General features: G+C 49.5%; 5 protein-coding genes and 2 non-coding genes across 7 annotated transcripts; 2 read left to right on the forward strand and 5 right to left on the reverse strand.

Annotated features, from left to right (window-relative positions):
• Nucleotides 1–4053: 4053 nt before the first annotated feature.
• Nucleotides 4054–8023, reverse strand: AtWU_05826 (translation initiation factor 3 subunit CLU1; the record flags this gene model as incomplete). The annotated part of the gene is made up of 4 exons (XM_035500936.1): nt 4054–7653; nt 7725–7780; nt 7851–7916; nt 7987–8023. 4 exons carry the CDS (start codon nt 8021–8023, stop codon nt 4054–4056), a joined length of 3759 nt encoding a protein of 1252 aa, XP_035356829.1.
• Nucleotides 8024–8865: 842 nt separating this feature from the next.
• AtWU_05827 (cation:proton antiporter) lies at nt 8866–10603 on the forward strand (the record flags this gene model as incomplete). The annotated part of the gene is made up of 5 exons (XM_035500937.1): nt 8866–8902; nt 8965–9297; nt 9354–9525; nt 9588–10122; nt 10184–10603. 5 exons carry the CDS (start codon nt 8866–8868, stop codon nt 10601–10603), a joined length of 1497 nt encoding a protein of 498 aa, XP_035356830.1.
• Nucleotides 10604–11708: 1105 nt separating this feature from the next.
• AtWU_05828 (ATP synthase complex subunit h family protein) lies at nt 11709–13110 on the reverse strand (the record flags this gene model as incomplete). Its single annotated transcript, XM_035500938.1, has 3 exons — nt 11709–12337; nt 12420–12972; nt 13069–13110. 3 exons carry the CDS (start codon nt 13108–13110, stop codon nt 11709–11711), a joined length of 1224 nt encoding a protein of 407 aa, XP_035356831.1.
• Nucleotides 13111–13486: 376 nt separating this feature from the next.
• On the forward strand, nt 13487–15496 carry AtWU_05829 (transcription factor TFIIB repeat family protein; the record flags this gene model as incomplete). The annotated part of the gene is made up of 8 exons (XM_035500939.1): nt 13487–13538; nt 13609–14156; nt 14236–14276; nt 14383–14399; nt 14449–14729; nt 14786–14892; nt 14966–15095; nt 15152–15496. 8 exons carry the CDS (start codon nt 13487–13489, stop codon nt 15494–15496), a joined length of 1521 nt encoding a protein of 506 aa, XP_035356832.1.
• Nucleotides 15497–16765: 1269 nt separating this feature from the next.
• Nucleotides 16766–16837, reverse strand: AtWU_t151. Its single transcript has one exon. It is a non-coding gene; the product is annotated as a tRNA-Pro (tRNA).
• Nucleotides 16838–16924: 87 nt separating this feature from the next.
• AtWU_t152 lies at nt 16925–16996 on the reverse strand. The gene has a single exon. It is a non-coding gene; the product is annotated as a tRNA-Pro (tRNA).
• An 841-nt stretch (nt 16997–17837) lies between these two features.
• AtWU_05830 (HET domain-containing protein) lies at nt 17838–19759 on the reverse strand (the record flags this gene model as incomplete). Its single annotated transcript, XM_035500940.1, has 2 exons — nt 17838–19127; nt 19214–19759. 2 exons carry the CDS (start codon nt 19757–19759, stop codon nt 17838–17840), a joined length of 1836 nt encoding a protein of 611 aa, XP_035356833.1.
• Nucleotides 19760–20019: the final 260 nt, after the last annotated feature.

A 20019-nucleotide genomic window follows, 5' to 3' on the forward strand; every position in this document is an offset into this window, starting at 1 on the left:
TAGCCGATATGTGAAGGGGAAAGCGCTTAACAAAAGGGAAAGCTGAGAAGCAGGAAAAGAGGAAAAAAAGAAAAAGAAAAGTCTACGAAGAAGAAGAACGAGCAGAATTGAGAAAGATCTCCAGAGGGCCAGTGCAAAACCTTCTCAATCAAGCACACGCCCTTGGCTGGATTGGAGCATTGCGGGTTAGCCAGCGACTCATCAGGGCCCAGCATCGGGGCCCATCAGTCAAGCCAGTGCATCGCGATAAGTGGAGAGAGGGAGAATGAGGTGGAACATTGACAGGTCGAGCCATGTCACCAAGAGACGCTGGGCCCGTCCGGGTGACTCCTGTCAAATTTGCCATCCACGCCAAGCGAAGCGGATATATGAGGCCATCGATCGAGTAGTCAAGAGGAGGGGGGAAGAAGAGAGAGAGGAACAGGGAGAGGATGAGTGGGTTCCTAGATGAAACACCCCAGCGGAGGCCGGATGAGATCTCGCGGCTTGGCTGGAGGGAGTGATGGCCGTCGCCCTTGCGTTGTAGAAGTTTAACAGCCAGTGAGCGAGCCAATCTTGGCGGCGCGGGCGGACAAGAGCGGGCCCCAAGTGGATTTGGCGCGGTTTGAGGTTTGAGGATGAGCGAAAGACAAGAGTCGGAGAGAGTCAAGATAGGCAATGACTTTTCCCGGATGGCGAATCAGAAGATATAATAATAGTCTAGACAGGAGTTCCTCTTCTTTCTTGAATGTGGCTATGATTAGGTTGTCGGTCATTGCCTATTTGACTGGTGATATCAGACAAGAATTACTGAGAACAGGAAACAAGCAACGATAATGGGAAGGAAAGAAAGAAAGAAAGAGGAGGTACCTATTCTTGGCACCGGAAGACCCGTGATCTGACTGATTGATTGATTAAAGTAGGAAGATTCCTAACTATTCCTTTCTATGCTAAGCATAAACAAAGGCTCCCGAAATAAGCTCTCTGCACAATCCTTTTCTTTTTTTGTACTACCATAACTCCCTCTCAGTCACATCATAAGACATTAATTTTACTGATATCAACCACACGGCACACCACCCCTCTCAGCCAAGGATCGAAGGATTGTTAATGTTTTACTTTGGGGGAAAATAAGTAGTCTAGTCTATCTACTAAGTATCTACACCAAGTTCCTATCGTCACGCCTTCCCCAAAGCAGCAGGTGGAGCAGTCCCTCATATCATTACTCACCGATTCAAGAAAAAGTGGGAATTAATATGGGATGATAAACAAACCCTCATTTCATCAATCAGAAGCAATATAATTATTCCTGGGGTTATACGGGTAGTTGGGGAACTTGTTGGGGGAATTAATTTAATTTCATTTCGTATTTATCCTGATTTATACTTCCCTCCTGCTGTCAGTCGGTGCATGATGTATGTCATCTGTCAATGTTATTGTTGTTAAAGCTACAGTCGTGCGACACTTCTTGTCACTGCCGTTGCTTCAATCTTCCCGTTCAGGAGGTGCCCTTCTGACCGACTGACCGACTGACTGACCGTGGGGGTTGAAGGTCTTCTACCGACTTTCAACTAACTAGCATCGATAATAGTATTCCCTAGGGAGTTTCAGACGGTGAAGCCATACCTAACCACATTAGTTCACCTACACCCACAAGGAAACTTAGTAATCCATTCAGAAAGATCTACAATTAAAACAAAGCCAAATTCCGTGCCCAACCCATGCCACAATTCCCTTTCACCTTAACCCCCACGGTCAATCCAGCCACCGGAACCAAAGAATCAAATGCAAGAATGACTTTTTCACCCACGAGTATCCTTATCAATCAGTCGATCAAATCCACCAAAACGCGAAAATCACCCCCCAAAAAGAAACCTAATCAATCAACCAACCCACTCCTACCAGGGAAATCAATCAGTCGGTCTAATCCTCAATTTGCCGAGAAAAAGAACATCACAACAATACGCACGCATATGGGAAATAAACATGGATAGAACCAGACCAGACCAAATCATCAACGACCCAGCCATGGGGTTCGTCTGAAATTGAGACCTCGCCCAAACCAGCATTGCCAATTTCCCAACGCCCGCCTGAAAGTAAAAAGGAAAATCATGACCCCCGCGCGCTCACAAGAAAGCTCAGCTCGTCCTAGCTGTCATCATCAGAGCCAGGAGTTACTCGCTTAATTCGGGACAGGTCGCGTGCGAGTGGAGCGTCAAGGACACTGCATCTCCGAACGGTGTAGTGTTGGAGGTTGGTACCTAGTTATTGTCGCCGTCCCGCACCGGTGGTGCAGATCGGCGGCTCTTCACACGGGCTGGTCAATGATAACCACCACGAGCCGGTAAGTCAAGCTGATAGGATCCGGCTGGTGCGTTCGGGCCCTTCTTCAAAACGCTGTTCTTGGCCTGGGGTACAAACAACATCGCCAAGGGGGCTGTCCATGGTCCGGGCGGCTATCAGTGCAGACAGGGACGCGCCCGCGTATCGCTGGCGAAGCGCTGGCCGTGACTGCCAGGACTAAATGCAGCCATCAAATCAAGTCTCTTGGGAGACGAGACGGTGGCCTCCAATCATTCTTCCCCCGCGCCCTCGTTTCCCGCTCATTGATGGCGCAGATGTCACGCTGGATGCCGCAGCAGCCCTCCTCTGAAGGTTCAAGGCTAGGCGATATGCTACTGGTTGAAACATCGACGCTCAGGTCTCGCAGAAGCTGGAATTGAAGCACCGTGGGGAGCCAGGCGCAATCCATCCATCCATTCATTCACCCAATGCATCCTTCCTATCAGTACATTGAAGTGATGTGGCGCATCCAATATAACCCCCCGCCAACGCTATGCTATCTCCACAGGTACCTTAGCGAGCAGATTCAATCCCCCCCTCATCGTCAGCTGAACAAGCCACCATATGAATTACTCAAAAGTTCCGAGCTATCCTCACAGCCATGGAACATCTATTGGACAAACTCTACTGTTCGACTGCATTGCATCCTGTTGGTATACCAACAATGTCGTAGGCAGAACAATTCTAGATTCTTTTCCCCGTGAACCAACTGACTTCGGTCATTTTGCAGCGTTCACTCATCCTGGATCATCATGTTTCTCGTCTGAGAGATTTACACCAGTCTCTGGGCCGGTGGGGGTTGTAAACGGTCAGGGTCTTGACCAGTCCTGACTTTGGATTTCATCTCAGCGATGCTGTTCCCACTCCTCGTAACATCTCTAGAGTTAGTAAGTAGTAAGTAGTGGATATTTAGATGTCAGTAAGCCAAACATGCGATTCGCCCACTTCGCAGTCGGTTGGATAATACTACTAGTACTACGACCCTTCATATTGCGCCAATTACATCGCGGCTTAACGTTGGGAGAGAGCTCTACATCCATGATGGAGAGAGAGATCCAAGGAAAGCGAATGTATTTATTGATGTATTGTAAATTTCATCATGTCAGCCGGGAGGTTGGTGACCAGATAACGGTGGGGTAATAAGTATGTTTAGGGACACCTCGATAGATCCAATATCTCTCTTATGGTTAGTTACTAGGATATACACAGTCAAAGGTCTCTCGCTTCAGTCCTGTTCAAATAGTTTGGAAAGCCATTCACGACTTTAATTTGAAATACCGATATGTAAATTTATGATGGGATATGCTGCTACGAAAAGTAGCGATAATGAATAGAGACATAGCGTCGTTACAGAGTCGTATTGGGATAACCACCGATCATCGTATATAATACATAGCATGCGAATCGCCCGGCCTGGCTATGCACTGCCCGCGATAGAGAGAATCCATGCCAAAAGACGTGAAATGAACAGAACAATAGGAAGAGAAGAAGAAGAAAATAATAACATAGAACCATCAGCACTCAATGTGGTGCGGGAGTAGAGAGATTTCTGCAAACGGCCCGCTCATCCAAAACATCAACTCTTTGCAGGAATATATAGAGCCAAATAATACCTCTATTAAGACAGGCATAATACAAGGAAATAAACCCAAGATCATTTTGTAAGCTCGGCCAGCGGCCATGCATAGGGAACTGGAAGGTAGGAAAAGAATATGAGACAACCCATCACGCTTAAGCCGAAGACTTCTTCGATCCACGGAGCTTGGGGTTGCTGGCAGCAGCGCGCTTCTTCTGCTTGGCCTTGGAAGAACCGGCATCACCGCCCTCGATGAACTTCAGCAGCTCATCGACGCTACGGGAGTCCAGGGAGGCGCTGCCAGGAGCCCTGGCTCCAGCGGCCTCGGGAGCAGTCTGGCCAACCTGAGGCTGGATCTTGGTGCCGAGAGAGCGAGGGTTCATGTTGACCCGGCGCAGACGACGAGCCTGGATGTCCTTGGCATGCTTGGCGATCGAGACCGCGTTCTGAGTGAGCTGCTCCAGCCAGGTCTCAGCTTCCTTAGTGTTGCGGTCGTTGGGACCCAATTGGCTAAGGAAGATGTTGTAGGCATCACGCATCTTGCCAACGGCACCCTTCGAATCCTGGTCAAGAGCCAGAGCCTGGGCCAGCTGGAACAGAATGGTCGCGGTGTTAATGGACTGGCGGCCAAAGAGGTTCTCGCACACTTCCAGCGAGGCCTCGAACCACTTGCGAGAGTCCGAGTACTGCTTAAGGTGCTGCAGCATCACCGCGGCGTTGTTCATAGTGGTGATGGAATCGGGGTGGTTGGCGCCGTAGATGATCTTCCAGAGGTCCATGGCATGCTTGATGTAAGCCAACGCAGTCTTGGTGTTTCCAGAAGCGTGCTCGAAAAGACTGAGGTTGAGGTAGCTCAGAATGGTGTCAGCCGAGTCCACACCCAGAGTACGCTCAGTGACGATGACAGCCTTGCGAGCCAACTCGACAGCCGCTTCCTTCTCGTCGGTCTGGTAGTACAGCATGGACAGCTGGTGGTAAAGCTTGGCGACCTCAGGGTGGAGGATGCCGTAGATCTGCTCGTGCAGAGACAGAGACTCCAAGATGAGCTCCTGGCCCAACTGCTTCTGGTTCTGCATGAGAGAGATACGACCGGCCTCCAGGGCCTCCTCGGCGAGGGAGCTCCTGGGGGAGGCGTCCTTGACCAAGGGCACAATGTTGAGGATGTCATCAGGGACAATGGCAAGGATGGGCTTCTCCTCCTTGGCGGCGCGGGCGGGAGAGCTGGAATCGCCACCCTTCTTCTTCTTCTTGTTCTTGCCCTCCTCCTGAGCAGCACCGTTGGCACCGTTGGTGACAGGAGCCTTGGCAGGGATCTGCGACTTGTCGAAGATGAATTCCCGGGCACCAAGCTGCAGACCGAGCTTGATCGACAGGTCACGGAGAAGCTGCAAGTGTCTAAGAGAGTTGAACCACTCGGCCTCCAGGGTGAAGCGGTACCGGATGGTCACCTGCTTCTCAATCTCAGCCCGGAGAGTAGCAGGGGTGGCCTTCTCGAAGGAGAAGTCGCCTTCAGGGTAGATGGAGCGCAGAGAAGCGTCGATCTCGGCAACAGGGTTGGGGTTGACATCAGCACCCAGAAGGCAGTTGAGCAAGTGAGAAATGCAGGAAGCGACGAACGGCGCCGGCACGTTACGAAGGTATTCGTTGGCAATGTGCTTGAAGGCACGGGCAATCATCTCCTGAACAAGGAGAGTAGACAGAGCATCGAGGCGAGAACCCTTCTCCTTGGACAGCTGAGCCAGCTTACCAAGGTAGCGGATGTTGATACCACGCTTGTGCAGAAGCTGGCTAAGAGACTGTCCGTCCATGGGGAAGCCGACATCACCGTCGTGCAGGTCCTGGATCAATTCGGGCATGATTTTAGAGCGCAGGTAGTCGCAGGTCTCGCGAACCTCCTTCTCGTCCTGGGCCCACTGTTCCTTCTCTTCGTCGGTCTGGGGAACCTGACCGCTGCAGACATCGGGGTTCAGCGCAAGCGAGAATCCGGAAATGTCAACGCGCTCCTGCTCAGCAGCCTCCTCGCTCTTCTCTTCTTCGGAGGCCTGCTCCTTGGATTCGGTAGCCTCGGAGGATTCAGCCTTGGCAGCGTCCGCCTCGGCCTTGGCGCTACGGCGGCGCTCGACTTCGGCCTTCACATACTGGCTCATCTTGTGTCTCCAGTAAGATTCAACGAGCTCCAGTCTCAGGACCGACATACGGTGAGGGTAGGCATCGCTACCTTCTTCCTCCTGCCACATGACATCCAGGGGAGTCACGCGGTAGAGGTCAAGGACGTACTTGCGGCCATCAGTACCCAGAAGACCCTTGGTCTCCACGCTACCCTCGAGCTCGTGGCGCTGGCCCTCCTTGTCCCACACGGCGTGCTTCTTGACGCGAAGAGCCTTGGACATCTTCTCGAAGACAGACACAAAGTCGGGGTGAGTAGCCACGACATCCTTTCCTTCAACACCACCATAGTCGATCTGGTGCTCACCGGGCTCACGCTGCTTGAAGATACCTGGGACAATGCTCTGACCGACGATACGCTTGCCAAGGTAGTCAACGACAACAGTTCCCGGGGTGAAGAGACCGTTGATGTCGAGCTGGTTGACAGCCTTGATGCCCACAACATCCTTACCGACAGCGACACGGGCAGCCTCATCACCTCCCTCGGAGGCAAAGGTGCCAACACCGTCCGCACCGAAGGAGTAAAAGATGTTGTTGTACACGAAAATCTGAGCATCGCGGCTCTCAGTGGGGTTCAGAGGAGCGACCTCACCACGAGCAACCAGAACGGCACCGCGAGCGGCGGCCTCGTTGTAATCAGCGAACAGCTTGGAGGTCAAGCGCTCACGGAAGACACGGTCCTGAACAGTCTCGCGAGGCAGCTCCCGGGTGGTCTGGAACTCCTCGTTCCAGTCACGGAGGGTCTCTGCGTTGTCAACTCCGGAGATGAGGTAGTTCTCCTGGGAACGGGTGATGTCCGGCTGGTGAGCGTTGGCGGTCGAGGTGGGAGGGGGAACAAGCCACGGGTTGTTAGGGATGGCGTTCTGGAAGGGGAAGGTGGTCAGGAGATCCTTCTTGTTGTTCGACTCCTGGAGGGCTTCGAAAGAGGCGTTGAAGGAAGGCGACAGGTGAGCGATCAAGGTGAGCAGCGAGTGCGCGCGACCACTCTTGGGGATAGTCTTGGGGGAAGGATCGAACTTCATGTTCGAGTTCTTGTTCACGTAGAAGCCGGAGATGTGAGAGGTGATTTGGAACTGCTCACCCTCGTTGGTGGTGACCTGAAGGTAGAGCAAGTGGCCCTTCTGGCGGAGGTGGTAAGGAACGGGGTTCCAGGGGGAGAGAGAAATGGCCTTGACGGTTTTGGGAAGGGGGGCTTCGGCGCGGGGGAGGATGGTCTTGAAAGAGGGGGAGCTAGTGATGTCGTACTTGGACAGGGAGTGCTCCTTCTCCGACGCTTCAGCCACCTCGGCGGAGATGGCATCGTGCAGCGACAGACCAGCGCTGATACCGTGGAGGTTGTCCACCCGGTCACCAGCAGCGCCAACCAGCTCTCTCATGCGAACAACGTGCATACGAGCTTCCTTCTCGTTGTAGGGATCCTCCACCAGGGTGATCTCGGAGTCAGCCTTCAGGTCGGGCACCTCGGACAGCTCAACGAAGTCATTGATGCGCTGACCGTTGAATTCGAGGTGGAAGCAGGTGTACTGGAAGGTGCTGGGCAGCTCGACGATCGATTGGCGCACATCTTGAACTTGTTCTTGGCTCGACACCTAAGCATACGGGTTAGAGGGTTTTTGAATCATTCCTCTGGTCGCATGACTCCTGTAGACATAATACCCACCATCACCTGGATCTTGTAGGGCTCATGGGGGAGCTTGACGGTAATCTGGAAGAGGCCTGTAAACGATGACTCATGGTCAGTAACAGGTACGCGATATTGAGCCATGAAGCGACAGGAGAGACATACCACCGGTGTTATCCTCTTCCTGAGTCTCCTCAGGGTGGTTACCATTGGTGAGCTGTTCGGGAGTCTCTGTGGACAGGAGGTTAGTTTTATCGGACATATGGGATCGGTGATTGACGGCGGAACAAAGAGAGCGAACCTTTCGAGTGCTCCAATTCGCCATTGGTCTGGGCCATTATGACGGACTAATTGGTGGTAGATCGAAGGGAGAAATAGATAATAGAATAGATAGGTAGCACTTGATAAGACAGAGCTACCTGATGACGGCAAATGTAAAGCGGGTGGCGGTGGAAGTAGTAGAAGGATGTTGAAAAGGAAGAGAAAAAAAGGACGGAGGGTAAACAGAAGCAAAATGGTATGATACAAGGACAAGGGCAATTGAATCGAATACAACCCGACCCCGTACCCAGGACAAGAAAAAGGGAACCCAAAAAAAGACCCGATTAAGAAAGAATTGGTAGGATGGAGGGAAAAGGTTGAAGCTGGAGAAGAAGCACACGGGGAAGCCGGGCAAGAGAAAATTTCGCGGATGCGGAATACCCTCGGAAGTGCTCGGGCGGTGGGAGAGCCAAAACCGGCACCAAAAACTAAATTGGTGGATTTGGTCGTTTCTCCACATCAGTTGGGACGATGCCCCGGCGACCAGATAAGGTGTGGATATAGTAGTCAATGTAGTCAAAGTAAGTCTGCATCATCGTGAAATTAAGTAACTAGTAATTGAAATTTAAACAGGAATTTGGTTTTGCGGAGAAGATCGATAGTTAAGTAGACACTGCTAGTAGTAGACCATGGCTCTCGCAGACAAAATTGAACAGTGAGATCATTGCCCGTAACCTTACTTTGTGCGACCTCGGACAGATGTGTCACCAACACTATCTGTAGTTTGCACAAGACTTCACTGAGTAAAAAGAAGTATATTGAGACTGAGATTCAAATTCCATTGATATACCCACCACTACATATTACTGAGCAAGTCTGTTGGTCAGGTAAAGGCATTAGGGTAGAAAAGATTGCAATTATGGCTGGAGGTTTCCTCCCCTATCACGAACCAGGCAGTACGTTGACCATGATCCCTTCTCCACTACCATTGATCATGGAAAGAAACTGACCACATCAGTTGTCAACGTTCTCATCCTAATCTCCTTTTTCTTCTTCCTCTCCCTAGCGGAATGGATCTCTTCAAAAATCATCCGCGCCGGCATCATTGGCCAGATCGCCGTCGGTATTATTTACGGAACGCCACTGGCGAACATCCTGCATGAAGATTGGCAATCCACTTTCCTTGCGCTAGGTTATATCGGCTTGATACTCATCATCTTCGAAGGCGGGCTAGGAGCCCGTCTTGACCTCCTAAAGAAGAATCTTTTTCTGAGTATGATTGGCGCTGCAACAGGGGTTCTTTTTCCGATCGGACTTTCTTACCTGCTCCTCTACTTGGGATTCGGCTATGGTGAGTAACTATACATTATACTTAACTATGATATCAAAGGTGACACATCCCGACAGGTGCTGTTGAAACTTTCATCGTGGGAGCATCTTTGTCTGCCACCTCTCTTGGCACTACCTTTGCTGTTATCTCAACTGCCTCCAGCACAGTCGATCTCGCCCAAACTCGCGTCGGATCGATCCTCGTAAGCGCAGCTGTCATTGACGATGTTGTCGGCCTGGTAATGCTAAGGTAGATAAGCTACTTGCCCTAAGCCCCAGATCATCCCCAGTGTTCAAACTCACGTAAAACAGCGTCATCAGTGATCTAGGCGAATTAAGTCAAGGTCACTCTGTCAATCTAGGCTGGCTAATTGGCCGCCCGATCGTAGCCTCTATCGGAATGGCTATTGTAACCCCCCTGGTAACAAAGTATCTCTTCGCGCCACTGTTCCGCCGCTATATCGAGTATCACTTCGCTCGGTTCGACCACATCTCCAACATCATTCTGATGATCTTGGTCCTCTGCGCATTTATCAGTATTGCCGCATATACGGGGACTTCCATCCTCTTCGGTGCATTTCTGGCTGGTACATTCTTGACTTATATCCCTAGTAAACATCCAGATGGACCGTTTGTGGTTATGAGCCGCGAGGAAGGCGAAAGGGAGGAGAACAAGAGTCCGACGTTTGTACACACCTTCGAGCGCTATCTATTAGATGTGCAAAAGTATCTTATGGAGCCGCTTTTCTTTTCGAGTGTTGGATTCGCCATCCCCTTTGTGCAGCTCTGGACGGGGAAGAGAATCTGGAGGGGTATCGTCTTTACCCTTCTTATGCTGTTTGCAAAGGTATCAGTTCCCGTTCTCTCGCTAAGCTTGGTTCTGACATGACAACTAAAACAATGGCCAGCTCATCGTCGGAATCTGGGTCCCTCTCTGGCAATTACTTTCCAGTTCCAAACTCCTGAACAGAAAGACGGCGAAAGAGTGTCCTAGCGAAGAGTACCCCAGCGAAGACAGCACAAAACCAGTCTGGTCCACAGTCTGTCTCTCTGGCCTACTTCTCGGCTCGGCCATGGTTGCCCGCGGCGAGATCGGCCTCCTCATTGTCGAGGTCGGGTACAATGAGACTTCGTACGTGAGCGAGGATGCCTTTATAACCGCCGTCTGGGCGATTCTGCTTAACACAGTCCTTGGCCCTGTAACTGTGGGGTTGCTGGTGAAATTTCATGGAAAGAAGATAGAGAAGGGAGCATGGGGCCTTCAGGAGGCTGTTCCTGCTGGTGGTGGCGGTAGTGGTGATTCAAGCATCGATTCCTCAGTTGGGTGATATGCTAGGCACTATACCATTTCAACACTCCAGAGGGCCACTCAGGTCTGGCCCAGAGCCTTTTCCCCACGAATATCCAACCTTCAGTCAACTGCTTACTTGCAAAATAGTCGACTACAGGGTATCATTCAGTAAGCGCAGGAGATGAATATTCACTGCAGGAAAATCGGATGAATCAACATCGACTCTAGAACCGATGATCATGTCAAGACATGCTTATTATGCTGTAGATATTCGCAATCTTTGAGGCAGCATCGAAAGGCTATTGTCTGGCACAAAGCACGCGTCAAGCCTGAAATGCCACCAAACTATACTATCTTCCTGCAGGGATATTATTCCCGAACGCCCACATCAATTATATCCCACTTTTCTTCACTTGGCAATTCCTGCTTCAGTGTAGGGCTGAGTCATGTGAGCTCGTAGCAGTCGGGGCACTATAGTAACATAAGATCTAAGGAAAATTCTGACCATCGGGCGTGCATGACTATATTATCTGATGATGATTAGGTGCCTAGTGTTCGACATACATGGATATGATGATAGAGCAGAGGTGACGGAGTCGAGTTTGGAATCGACGGGGGTAGAGGAGAATTCGGTGCTTGGGTGGCTCTTGCCATGCTGTGTAAAATAGAGTGCAGTTGGTATAAAGAATGCCGAGACATCTCATCGTGAAAAATAACAACGAAACAAAATAATAGTATCAGTAGTATCAGTAGCTGCTATAGCAAGATTATTTTGATGTCCCCTCTGTGCGCGCCCCGCCCCCCCTTCTGGACCTCCTTTCAGCCTTTTGCTTGCTGCAGGAGGATTTCGTTGCTGAACACCAATAGCAATATGTCTACGGGGAACTTTATATACTTGTGTCTGGTTGATGGATAACGTTAAGGGCAAGCTCCCTTGGTGATATAGACTATCAATTTGATATAAAGGTTCAATCAAAGACTGGGGCGTGGCAACTTCAAAAGATGAATAACAGCAGATGATTCAGATAGCTCGGACAATGAATATTGAGGCAAATCTTCCTATTCTCATAAACAAAGAGCATTTTAGGGGTGCACGATATCGCAAAGCATAACCTAACAAGACAGCTAAACAGGTAGAGCAGCTAGGGGGAGACATCTCTGTCCTCGGGGTCAGACTCATATTTGTCAGATGAGCGGTCAGTTCTCACTTTTTCCATCAAAACCTCAGCTTTACAAATTAACCAGGAGGTAGGCTCCCCCTCCAGTTCCTCGAGTCGTAGAGGCCGATGGCTGAATGGTACGTATCGGATTGGAGTATCGTACCGGCACACTCCCGGCCGAACCACGAGGATTACCCGGCCGCGTGGCTTGGGGACGTACAGTGGAGGATCCTCTTGCTTTGCCGAGAACATGAGCCCCGTAGAAGTATCAAATTTCTCCAACTCAGGAAGCTGATGAACCTTCACCTGTCCACCCAGCATAACCTCGTGGTTGGTGAGGGCTCGTGCAGTGTCCTGAAATAATTTCACCAGGCGCTCACGGCGCGCCGTCTCTTCTTCTGCACCAGCCAACTCACGCAGGAGCAGCTGGAACAAACTGTCTGCCAGAAGTTGATCCGCCAGGCCTTTTGCCATGTTTGCCTGCCGCTTGCGGCTCCTGTCTCCAAATTCATAAGGTGTTTTGTCCCGAGAGGACTTGGCCATATCGTCTTCTTTCAGGTTGGCAAGACTGAGTGTGACCGACTTCCACCATACAGCATTGACCGGGCTTGCTAAGAAGACCAGGGATGACAGTCCCGCCTGTTAGACAAAGAAGAACCCTTTCATGTATTGGAAACGAGCTGGATTACTCACATTCGTAGTATCTTTCATACAGATACTGGATTCGTTCGGAGAACGACAAGTCTCCAGTCTTGTCAGTTCCATCACGTTTCCCATCTAGGAACCTGAACGGCTTCTCGAGCAAATGAGTGAATATAGTTTGGTAGATCATTGCTTCGGCCAGATAATAGTGAAATACAGCACGATATGAGGGAGACAGGAGGGACTGAATCTTAGTCCAAGATTCTTGGATACAGTATTTATCAAGTCTTCGAATGATCATCTGTTTCTGTACTCTGGAAAGGGATGGTGTATCCACACAAACAAATGCATCAGTCCAGGAGTGGACTTCGTCTTGGAGGTTGAGATAATCTATTTTGAGTCGACTCGTATCGGGGTAGTATCCCACTTGACTGAGTGTCATGCGATGACAATGGCTTTGATATTTATCAAAGTCCTCGGCTGTCAGGTGCACCGAAGGCCTTCTGGACGGTCGGGTATCAGACGGTGACTTGCCCTTCGGGGATTTAGTAGGAGAAGGCTCAAGCGGCGCATTGGCACTCTCTGGCAGAGAATCTTGTGGCTTCTATGTGAAGATCAGCAATGTAAGTGGAAGTCCGGGGATTGCCAGGGTTGGGAGGTAGATGCAGGATGATAGGCAGGAGGTGAGACGGGGGCCAACAACCTTTGGCTTCGTTGCGTTACGGCGTCGTTTACCCGCCATGGTTTTCAGAGTAATTCGAAGACGCAGGATGGTGTGGACGTGATGATGGGAAGAGAGGTGATGGAGGAACGACAAAGGAGGAGTTAAGAGGGTGTAATGTATCACTCTGGGCATCAAAGTCCAATCCCGTGACTCTGTCTTGTCTCTCAAGCCAGCAAACGCCGAAATAATAGCAGCAGCAGCAGCAAAAACCTTCTCCTACCCCGCCTGATCATGGTTTCTTTATCTCACGACCGTACCAAGGCTAGGGTCTCTTTATCGTGGAACTGTACCAAAGGCTACGATCTCATTGTCTCGTAGCCGTACCGTTCCTGCCTTTGACATCCAATCGTTCTTGTTACTCGTATCTCTCAAAACTTCTCACATTTCAAAAAGCATGGATCGGTCCAGATTGGTTATTAATATCGAATTTGGGGCGAGTAAAACAGGTAAAACTCATGCCCTCCAGATGCTTCCTTCTCCCCTATGTGTTCATCACTCACTCCCCATTCTGAATAGTCGTCGGCTATCATGTCACCACAAATAGGCGGAATGGGCTTCCTACGTTCCTACGACTACACGATACCCATATCATTCCAACGGCGATCGCGTACCCCCAACGTGGCTTGTCATACTATATTGGTCTAGATGCCCAACGCCAAAAGAACTGCATTTATTGGATAAAACACATATTCGACGAGGCTCGCATATTGCGAGACTCTGAAGACGAACTTATCAAGGAGCTCGTCGAGTCGACATGGACGCACCTACCTCCCAGGCAACGGGAGGATCCATCCCTTGTCGTGTCTGACTTCCTGGGAAAGATATTAGGACATCTCCAGAGTGCCTTGAAAAATGACCCCACACTCGACGGAATGCCAAAAGTCTTCATATTTACCACGCCATCTACTTGGTCAAGTTCTGCGCATATGAAGATGGAACAGGCTGTATACTCAGCAGGGTTTGCAAGCCCTCAAGACGCAAGCGTCTCTTTTACTTCAGAGGCCGAGGCGGTCGCCGTATACGCCGCCAGTGAAGAAGGATTCAACATGGGGCAGCTTTGTGAAGTGAGTATATGACTACAGGCAAAAGCCCTTTTAAAATCTTCGGAATTAATCTGATGACCGGGGGCTTCTAAACAGACAGGTGATGGAGTTGTGGTGGTCGATTGTGGTGCCAGCACCGTCGTATGAGTTCTTCTAAGTAACAAGGAATCTCTTTCCTATACTTGTAGCAGGACTAGGACATAACTACATTTTCGGTCGATCAGAAAACCCCTTTTGAATATTAAAGATTGACAGCATTCACAAGTGAGTAAGGGCCTAAATGAGGGCATGTTTTCAGCTAATCCTTTGTAAGGTAGCGCCTTTGGGGCTGTTCAGCTCCAGTCTCTGATATATGAAGCGTTGCAGCAAAGCCGGAGGTCTGGTCCGATGACGAGAAGCAAGGTCAAGCTAGCTCCGTTTGCCCCATGGGCCCGGCAAAAGTTTCCATATGGTCCTGTATCAATGCCCACTGATACCGGGCTTCCGGATGATGGTTTGCGGCTGATCTACGATAGTGTTGCCATCAAGATCATTAGCCATATTCGGCGTGAAATTGCTTGCGCTAACATCTGCGCTGGACGCAAAGTTATTAAGGTACTCTACTATCCGGTAGCTCTCGTACTGCAATAAGCGACTAATGTCTCTGTCAGAGACTGCTTTTAGTGGGAGGTCTGAGTGGCTCGGCCGAGATCTCAAACGCCATTCAGTACGCATGTACAAACGATTTCGAGATCGAATTTCACCAGCCACAATACGAGTAAGATTGCCGCCATCTTCGTCACAGTATCCCCCCGTTCTTTTTCCATTCAAAGCTTACAAGCACTTCGTAGTTTTCGGAAAATAGCCGTTTGTATTGGTGGCACACTGCGCGGCCTCAGGGGACCGCAGCTGTCCTTCAAATTTTGGAGATATTATTATCTGGTCTACGCGGACCGGCAGACCACCATGATCGTCAGCAAGGTAATGCGTGAGCCTGGTCTATCGGGGTGCTACTGATGGCTTAACCTTCTTCGCAGGGAAGCCCCTATGACAACGAGTACACCAATCGAATCGAGATAACACTGCCCCGAAGCACTGACGGGGCCCATACCATTTTGGTTGTGGAGAGTGCGCAGCAGGTAGACCTGCTCGAATCGGTCGAAGACCAAAACAAGGTTGTTGGCAGAATTAACTGCGACTTGTCACAAGTGCCGGGAAACTGGCAACTTCTGAACGTCTTGGTCAAATACCGAGCCACAGTGAGATCTGAAGGACAACATCTTCCTCCCGAGCGCTTGCTCCATCTGGCTGTGCACGAGTCGGAAAGTGAAGAAAAACAGCTAATAGGCCACACGCGAGTCCTCATGCAGAGTGGGTTGTGAAAGCAGTGCTTGGAGTTTTATTCAGCTACGGTGGGCAGGATGGGTAGGGGAGAAAAGAATTGTTTGGACACATAGAATGTAGAATGTTTTGGACGGTTAGAATGTCAATTTCTGTAGGTACCGGGTGGCAAGGTGTCCTTCCTCGAGTTGTCCTGTACAATATACTTCGTAGGATCTGTTATGTAGACCTCGCACGGAAAGATTGGATGGAAGAGCGGAAGCTGTACAACCGGTAGGACCAGAACTTACTACAGCCCTCTACCACGGGTACGTAAGAATCTAAAGAAGCAGATACATGGCCCCTATCTAGCATGACAACAACAAACACCACCCTCCCTTGACTCCAAGGCCTTACTTACCATGCATCTATTTTTCAGGTCATTTCCATAAAACCCACTGTCAGGGCCTATACCCTATGCCCCCTCCGAAAGAACCAGCTCCTGTCCAAACATCAACATACATAACCGACCATGTCTTGATAAATGTCCACAGACCCCTCACCAAGATTGAAGAATAAGTAAGGCAACTCAAAGAAGCCAATGAACAAGTCTCCCCTAACCTTTGAGGTAATATCCATCTGTTTTCTTTCACGACGCCCCCCCGCCCCCAAATTTCATCGGTCGAATTGTAAAGTGTACCAAAAGTTTGACGATATGGCGCGGCCGCCTGCATCGAATCCTGAACCTGGACTCCTATTCCCCCCTCCCCTTTTCCCCGGTGCTCGTGCCATATGGGTTGTTATTGCTATGTTCACCACCTAACAATGAGAGAGAGTAGCCAGTATAGCTTTCATTAGTAGATGATATTTGCTTCAGTACATTTACTGAGCATACAGATAATAGCCTCGAATGGAACAAAATCTACCAACTTATGATCCACGGAAGTTGATATTTACAAGCCTTCTCGAGTTGGTGGGCGAGGAATTCCTGCTTTAATAGATACTACGCGTGCAGGCATAGGCATGTCTTTCGGGCGCAGGTTGGATGGATAATGGGTGGTGCCTCGACCTCTCCCTGTCAGTCTTTATCTTAGTTCTCTCTGGGGAGATCGAGCTGGGATGCAAAGATCGTTGAAAATGTGCATCTCCTTGAAAGACAGAAGGGCCAATGGGTCAAATAGGGGGTTTTGTAATATTTAGATAAAAGGATGGAGACGGAGAGAAAGAAAGGGTAAAGGACAATGAGAAGAGGGTTTTCGTGGCACAAAGGATATCGAAATGGATGGATGGGGAAGGAAAATGAAAAACAAAAGGAGAAAAAAAGAAAGATGGGCCCGAACCGCGATTCGAACGCGGGACCTCTCGCACCCAAAGCGAGAATCATACCACTAGACCATCCGGGCTTGTACATGTAATCATGTGGCAAATAGAAGACAAAGGCTAAGAGAATGAAGATGACGAAGAAGTAAAGCCAAAAAAGATTGGAGATAGGCCCGAACCGCGATTCGAACGCGGGACCTCTCGCACCCAAAGCGAGAATCATACCACTAGACCATCCGGGCTCGTATGTGGGGTTCTCTTAGCTTTTTCCATCCATATAGAGGGTAAAAGCTCCATCCATGCTAAGTTTTTGTCGCTGTTGATGTTCCATTGGCGGCGTTCAAATATATATGTTTTGGATGGTTGGAACGCTCGAAGAATTTTCACGTCCAGCTCCGTGATGCTTATTCATCGCCATTGGCGACCCCAGCTTTCCCAGGCTATTGTGTGCTCCTTTAAGTTTCTTTTATCAGTACTAATTTCAAGTTTTTCGACTCACCCAGAGAGTCAGATTGATACCATTTTTGGAGTGAAATTCTTAGGCAACTCAGGTTGGTCATTAACAGAAGGGCTTCCTTTTTTACCTTGTCCGTTTTCTCTCTAGAGTTTGATATGCAGGTATACATACCTTTACAAAATGTTACCAATTTCATATGCAGTAGTAAGATGGCCGAAGCTTTGCGCAAGAACATATAATAGTACGAAACTGAATGAATATAACTACCTATGGCTTCCTGTGGAATGAATGCGGCGTGGTTTATATGATACTTTTGAGATGTAGCTTTTTGTCTTCAACATGGGAAACACCTACTAGCCTTGAAATCGTATCTGAATGCCAGATATATATATGAGATCGGCTAGTTTTGACTCTACGATGCAACAGTAGTACTTTGTATGTGCACTCATAGTCAAGTATTCAACTATAACCGGCTATATACTAATGAACCTCCGACGCTATTAGTAATTGTAGCCGTAGTATATATGGCATCGACGGTGCGATACCACACCATTAGTACCGAGCTTTCAAAAGCGGCCCCTGAGCAGTGAGGATACGTCAGGCCAAACTAGCTCTTAGGTTCAGCCTCAAAACAATGGAGAGAGCTTCAATGTGGGCCTGTGCTCAATCTCACGTAGCAGATCCTCCAATGATGTCGTGAACCTTACGTTATAGGGTACCTCCATATCTCCAGAAACAAAACCCGGTTCATTGATGTACATCCGGCGAAAGTAGTCACGTCCAACCAACAACGCGAAATCTTTTTTAAGTCGGATTCCGCACATCCGCTGCAATATATCTCTTGCTTTAGTTCGATCGAGGTTTAGTAGTGGTATTCTCTTGTCGCCAATATTTCCCTTGGAGTACAAGAGCGCTACGCTGTACAAGGCCCTCCGTGTCGTTAGATCCCGATATCCGAGTCGTTCTGCAAGTAGCCGGAGAATGTCTTCGGCAGCGAGCATGGCTGGCCAGTAAGTATTGTTATAATTGTATGCTGTCTCGTGCATTGCCACATTAGTGTCCCACAGAACCTTCCTGATTGCCGAGTACGTTCCAAGTCCAACAGCCTCTGCTGCCAAGTCGAGTATAGCTGAGGAAGGTGATATCTGCTCTTCCCAACTCCATATAAGGTGAAGGCTTCGAGATGGACGATTGTTCTGGGACCGTATTTGTTGGAAATCTGCACTTCCTGCTCCGTATGTCTTCTGGAGAACGGCCCTTAGCACGACCACTCTGAAACAACCATCAGTGTATCTGATGATGGATGGATCTGGAACTCCCTGCAGGAGGCATACAATATCCATTGGCTTGATCGATTCCACTGATTTCCTGATGGTCCATTTTACTTTCCACAATTTCTTGTGTCCCGTATTAGCCACCCCAGTCAAAAGCACTTGTAAATTGGTCTTCGTGTGCGTGTCATCCGCGGTGACAATGAAACCCAAGATCCGCCCACTGCACTGTATGCCTGCAATTTCCCTACCAGGCCAGGTCTTCACCGAGACCTGTTCATTCAGGAGAAACCGGATTAATCGTTGGAAGAGCTGCTCCCAGGACACCTGATAATTGGGTAACAGACCAGGTGCTTTATGGGAATCAGAACTCAGTCCCAGTAAAGCATAGATTTTATCATGCAGAATAGAGGCCTCGCTCGTATGATGCATATTGACCAATTCGGCCAGGGAGAGCTTGTTCATTGAAAGCGTTCCATACTGAGGTCGAAAGATTGCTCCACGAATCAGACGTGTGGTACTCAGCACACAGGGGCCAGCATACGAGCCCCATGCTTGAATGCCCGTGGCAAATGTGTAACCGCTCATTCTGACGGGTCCACACTGTATCTGAATATTCCGAGCGAGACCTACTTCTTGGAGAATCTGTTATGTCTCATTAGACATTGAATATCACCGCGTAAAGAGCAGGTGGAGGGGGAGGACGGTAGCCATAGCGTGGTAATACTTACCCACATGCGATAAAACCATCTCCGCTGGAACAGACTTTTTACTCCCTCAATGGGGATGCTTTCTGATGGCAGAACATAAGGCTCTCCAGCAAACACTCCCTCTGCCGCTACACGGATAGCTTCTAAGGCCCGAGTACTATTATCCGCCTCCTCGCCCAACCACACCATCACCTGGCTGGCTTGCTCATATATGCGCGCCATGTTTTGGATTTGCTCCTCTTTCTCTCGCATGTTGTTCTGGTCGATGCAAACTGCGTCGACCCATAATGTCCGTTCAAAATTAGGGCCTCGAAGCCTAAGGAGGGCGGAGTGTAAATTCTTCCCGACTGAGAAAGCCTGGTCGTTGATTGAGATGTTGCACTGCCCGTCCGCCTTATCTCCCCATACGTATGAGAGGGCGTCATACTCTTGGGCAGTATCGTCCAGAAGAGAATAATTGGAAAGCTGGCATGCGATCGGAGCGGCTCTGTCCTTGCTTGGGAGCAGACGAAGTATGCGAGTGCTGAAAGGCCCTTGATCCAGAGGAGAATATTGGAAGACGGGCATGGTTGAGAATAGTAGTACTTCTTTTGGGTCACTTTACGGGATGAAAGTCCTACAGCGTCGTTTATGAGCACTTTACACATGCAGAACAGCCGTCCCTGATATCCCGTGTCAACGATGCAACGGATGGAATGCCCATCGAATTCGTATGAAGCTGATGTGCCAATAATGGTGGGGATTAGAAAGCCGTTGAGATGCCGACCGTGCGGAATTAGCCAACGAGGTGCACCTTAGCGAGATATTCTCGTGCATCTCCTAGTAGT

The sequence above is a fragment of the Aspergillus tubingensis genome (assembly GCF_013340325.1).
Source record: "Aspergillus tubingensis WU-2223L DNA, scaffold_7, whole genome shotgun sequence".
Taxonomy (NCBI): domain Eukaryota; kingdom Fungi; phylum Ascomycota; class Eurotiomycetes; order Eurotiales; family Aspergillaceae; genus Aspergillus; species Aspergillus tubingensis.